Source organism: Palaemon carinicauda, chromosome 41, assembly GCF_036898095.1.
Source record: "Palaemon carinicauda isolate YSFRI2023 chromosome 41, ASM3689809v2, whole genome shotgun sequence".
Taxonomy (NCBI): Eukaryota; Metazoa; Arthropoda; class Malacostraca; order Decapoda; family Palaemonidae; genus Palaemon; species Palaemon carinicauda.
Genome location: NC_090765.1, coordinates 19,134,320 through 19,139,985, shown reverse-complemented (window position 1 = coordinate 19,139,985; position 5,666 = coordinate 19,134,320). Strand labels below are relative to the sequence as shown.

Here is a 5,666-nt window from a genome sequence, read left to right as displayed (position 1 = left end):
AAGAATTTTTTTTTTTCTATTGGAGATGGTTCTTTGTTCTATAAATTCACCAGATTACCTCCGGTAATTCAAATTTTGATTCTTGGTTGTGTGTACTAAAGCTGTTCTGGAAGAACATTTGAAGGAAATCTGTCTTGGGAATATTTGCCATGCCTTAGTGCCCTTAAAAGCATATACGGGAACCGCATCGTGTATGATTTATTAACATTTTAGTAGTAACTTTTGCTAAGGGGTATAAAAACTGCTGTTGATAGGTTTTATTAACATGACTACATCTTTTGAAAGAAAACTATCGTGCTTGGATGTTCTTCTTAAAGAGGGTTGTCACTTCGCACCCTTGTAAGAAAATCTTTGAACGTAAGGTAAATGATACTGAAGATGGGAAAATTACTTGTGAAACATCAGATAGGTTTGGTTTACTGGATCTTGCTGTCAAACATTTCTACCCTTCAGCGTACCTACAGAATCCCCGCCCTTTATGTTGCGACTTTGCACTAAATGGTCTTATTGCCACTCTTTACCAAAATTCCATTCGATCCTCTTTCCTATACAATGCTGGTAGGGAGGCTGACTACCCTGAAAGTTTGAATCCCATGTAGAATAGGACCAGAAAAGCTGCCCATTTACTAAAGGGATAGTTTAAATTGCAAGGAATTTGGGCCTCTAGGACAGGGTCGCTGGGTCTCTAGGACATGGTCGTTGGGCCCCTAGCCTAGGAATTATCTTGCTTTCTAAAACGAGTTTACTTTTAAATTTAAAAGATTTTCATTGGCAAGATTCGTAGGAGTCTTAACAGCTGGTGAAGGTACTATCTTGATTAAAAATATTTGTAATAAATTTTTTACCCTTAGTGGGTTTGTTTTAGCAGCTTAAATTTAGAGAAAATGAAAGCTTGTTTGTGAAAAAGGGTAGGTGTAGTTTCTGTATGCAAAGGACAGAATTTTTTGTTTCAAAATATCTCATTGGTTACCCCAGAATTAAGCTTTTGGAGACCTGGATTCTGTCTGGATTGTTAGATCCATGCTTGTTTACTGCTATTACCAAGACTGAAAATACATGGCAAGTTTTAATCTATTGCCATTGTTAATATTACTATGTAGACCATAATTTCAGAATATTTGCTGCTTCGAGCCCTTTTTTTGTTTTTTAGGTAAATTTACCACTTTAATCGAGATTTTATAGCTAATTTACTCATACTCCTTGTTAAGTACTAGTTTCACTTGTGCAGCTTCTACTACTGCCACTGATATTAAACAACTACTGCCACTGATATTAAACAATGGTTAATATTTGACATTGTTACCGAATATTGCCTTGGGTGTTGCAGTTCAGTAATATGCTATGTACTCTTTGAACAGAAATAAGCATGTTCTTTGAAATATTCTTATAATTAATGCAATTTGCAAAGTTATGATGTATTATTGATGGAAAAGGGAATCTTGTTCCACGTGCAGAGAGTTTGCGATGAGATTGCAACGAATGGAATAAATTTTTATAAAGTTCTTAAAATCTAGTAACTAAGTCCTACCATTTTCATAAGTGATTAAATAGTGAGCGACTCGCATGGTTTAGTAATCTTGTGCAGTGATAGTTATTGCTGGAGAATGGCAGGATTAGGTGACTATGGCCAAATTTTCTTTTTTGTTAAGACATGCTCAAAGTAATTTAATGTATAGCATGACTAAGCTTACTAATATTCTTACTATAAAAGATTTTAATCCAATCTGTGATATGTATGCTCCATGAATAGTTAGGGAAGTATTGGGTTGATAAATACTTGTTCAATTCATTGGGAGGTAGTTAAGTTGCGAAACTCCCTATGGTCCAATGAGGTAAGTTTTGTGTACTGAGATAGTAATGTTGCATAGAAATATAGTATGGCTGAAGGTGGAATTTAGTAGATCTAGGAAAAGAAACCAGACCACCTAATAAAAAAAAAAAAACTTAATTGTATATGATTATTCTTGCTCTGATAAAGATTTGAATCTCAAATGTGAAAGGTAACCAGTTCTTTCATAAGCCTGAGAGGTGGGAAAAATTAGATGTGCCAATCCAAAATGGTAATACAGCAGTAGTTTTAAGCCAGGCCTGTATGGCAAAAGATGCTTTGCTATATGGAATGGTCACGTTGAGAAGCTGGAAAACTAATGTTGGAATAACTAGTAGCCATGGAATGAAAGCTTTCATATATGCATTTTAAGTGGTTGTAAGATTATTATAAGGTATAAGTAAAAGTAGGTGTGAACATTAATCATGAAAGTTGGCTTTCAAGTTGTTTTCTGATTTATTGTTTTACAATCATAAACTTATAGGAACTCTAAATTTATAGTAGTCTTTTAGCCTCAGTCTTGAGTATTCATTATAAAGTAAATGAATGGGACTATGATTTAAATTAATTTGTAAAAATCTTCAATTTGAAATGAAGTGAGCTGGTTTCTGCATTGATAGTCTTTTTACAAAGACTGCAGCAAATGCTTTAAGGAATGGGAAGAACTGTCTCCGCGTATGTGTAACTCGGATAGTTTACTTGAAATGTGTGGTGGGTTTCTGCTGCTAGTATTAGTGGAAATTTAGAGCAATGAAAGTTATAGTAAGTTGGAGGCTTGTGGTAAGATTCTATAGATTAATTTGGAAAGTCTTGGTAGGGACTATTCTTCCTTGGCTTTGAATTGGTTTACAAAGCTGGTGGTTTTTGTGCTTTAATCTTTTTTCTATATATTACACTAAATAGTAGGTATTTTGGTATGTGGCTTTGACAGCATTTCAGGAAAATTTGTTCGTAAGATTAAATAAGTTTTGTACAGTTGAGTAATTCTGAAATTGAGTAAATGTGGTAGATGATTGAATAAGCAATGTAAACTTAGTGTGGATTGGAAACTTGCAAAACTCTTATTTTTGGGATATCAGTAGGCTAATGTTCAAAGAATCTACCAGGTAAATATAAAGTGTGGTATGATTTATGAAATAACTAAAGAATATTCGTTGGCAACACTTGTGTGGTAACCTGAATTCTGCCACTAGTTAGATTTATATTAATGACGACTGAAGAAAATTCTCCCACAGCATTTACATCGTACAATATATGCATTTATATTTTTGCACTATAATTTTAAGTACACATTTTCTTAATTTTTTTGTATGCCATATTTCAGGCTGGAAACATGGATAGACATATGACCTCTCTCCTGATACTACTTACAGCGAACCTTGCGAAGTCAATAGTGGTAGATGTCGACACGGGTGAGCAAAAATAAAATTTTCATATAAAAAGTATGACCATCAATTTTAATTTACATACTTTCATTGCATATAGTTAAACTTAATCTTGTCTGTCATGAAGCATGTAAATCAAACTTCCTGTGCACACAAATGTTTTGTCTTGAACCTGATGTTCAGTAGTAAAGGTAATTTAAAAAAAATATTTACTAAATTTGGATTTAGTTCTGCTTGAATAGGATATCTTACCCTCAAAAAAATATTCTTTCAGAAAACCATATTATACCAGTCTATAAAGGGTGCTGTTATGGCGGCCAAAATTTCAACCACCAGGATGGAATAATAACTTTACCGGAGGTCTGCCTACGCCTTGTTTGTATACATGGAGAGATTAAAGCTGAATATGTTGGAAAGCCGGGGCAGAGTGAATGTGAGTGATTTTGTCTTGAGCAGATTTGAGTTCATAACTAATTTGTTTGTTTTAAGTATTTTTAAACTACTTGAACCAGGGTGTACTCTTAACATGCAGTTGTACCCACTTTGTACAGTTGCAATCAAAATGTACAGTTGTAAATTTATACTTTGAATTAGGAAGGAGCCACAATACCCACTTTGTACAGTTGCAATCAAAATGTACAGTTGTAAATTTATACTTTGAATTAAGAAGGAGCCACAATACCCACTTTGTACAGTTGCAATCAAAATGTACAGTTGTAAATTTATACTTTGAATTAGGAAGGAGCCACAATACCCACTTTGTACAGTTGCAATCAAAATGTACAGTTGTAAATTTATACTTTGAATTAGGAAGGAGCCACAATAAGTCACAATAGAAGTAGCTGATGGCTGACCAAAACTTTTCTTTATTAACCTTACAATATTATGAATTCATACATATTTCATTAACATTGACAGACTGTTTCACAAGCGCTATATGTTTACCAGAGAATCATCATACATAACAGTAGCCTACTCTTAAATGTGTATTTAGTCTTGCAAAATAGCCACATGGCAGATGTTCTCGATCTCCCCAATATCCATCTTGCACACATCTAGGCACACACCACACTTTGGTAACCAGTGGTTCAAGTTAGTCTCATCAGTTAGTGCAGTTGTAAGTTTTCCTTGGAATAAACCTGAAGGAAGCTTAAAATTTTAATTTGGTAAAGTTAATGTTGGACAACATTAAGACATGAAAGGAAACTAAATATTAATAAAAAGCAAAGCGTATAGGGCTTAGCTTTTGCATTTTTTCTGCTAAAATCTACTGGAATAGAGTACTCTGGAACTAGTAAATAAAGGATGATGAGAATATTTAATGATTATTGCATTTTTAACAGCAATATGAAACTGATTTTCAAATGTAGGCTCATACAAACTATTCCCTTATCCAGGGCGAAGCTCTTAAAATATTGCTATTAACACCTTATCTTTCGGCATCTTTAGAATGTTATGTAAAGTTCCCATCATTGGTTTGATAGGCTTGATCTGTAATTTTAATATTTGAAAGTAATGAATTGTAATTTAGATTGTATCATAAATTTTTTAATAGATTTCACTGCTTTACTGAACTCTTCATATTACAGGTTGTGAATTCGATGGATTACTTTATGCTGATAAGTCTGAACTGCCTCTCCAGTGTTTTACTTTCGAATGTAGGAAAGGGCATTGGTACACTAACGGTACAATCCATGAATGCTGTGAGTATTCAAAGGTTTTTGAACTGTTTTGATGCAATAACCATCTTAATCTAAAACTACGTTTCTTCATGAAATATTTTCTCTACAGGCAAGCACTGTTGTTTGTACAACGATCCCCACATACAGACTTTCGATAAGTATATGTACGATTGGCATGGGACTTGCAATTATTCTGTTGCTCAGCTGGGCTTCAGTCATAACCCAAAATTCGGAATATTCAGCGACTTTTCGGCCTGTAATGGTCATGCCTCTTGTCTGAGCAGAACTACGTTCAAGGACAACCCTGATACTGTTATTGAACTGGACCATGGCATGACTTCTAGTGTGAGTAGGTACTTTTAACATAATCTATGCTTGAAACAGACTAAGTTCTTAATTCAATTGCTAATATATAATTTTCATACTCTTAATATCTTGTTTCAGTATCTAATTAATGGAGAGTTGAAGACGGTGACTTCAATGGGTGTCGAGAAAGTAACTAGTTCATCGAAGGCCCACCCAGTTTTGGTGTGGAAATCTAAGCAGTGTTTGGTTATGGCCGGTTCATCACGCTTAACAGTGAGTAATGCTAACACTTAGACAGGCATATTGGCAGTCCAGAGAGGACTGGAGAGGTATCAGTTATTGTTGTGTCATCCAGTTCAGTTAAACTGATATTTCCTCCCAATTTAACAGCAGGTGGCAAGGAATGCCATTTAGTGCAGTTATCTATCTTGATGAAAAATGTTTTGGCCTTTTGTGCTAAAACTT

General features: G+C 34.4%; 1 protein-coding gene across 1 annotated transcript in view; it reads left to right on the top strand.

Annotated features, from left to right (window-relative positions):
* The first annotated feature begins 3,109 nt into the window (after positions 1-3,109).
* LOC137632355 (uncharacterized) overlaps positions 3,110-5,666 on the top strand; it is a 53,184-nt gene continuing 50,627 nt past the window's right edge. The window contains exons 1-5 of the mRNA XM_068364291.1: positions 3,110-3,240; positions 3,488-3,646; positions 4,803-4,916; positions 5,005-5,240; positions 5,340-5,474. Of these exons, the coding sequence (XP_068220392.1) occupies positions 3,162-3,240; positions 3,488-3,646; positions 4,803-4,916; positions 5,005-5,240; positions 5,340-5,474 (723 nt within the window). The 5' untranslated portion in view covers positions 3,110-3,161. The remainder of the gene's footprint in view (positions 3,241-3,487; positions 3,647-4,802; positions 4,917-5,004; positions 5,241-5,339; positions 5,475-5,666) is intronic.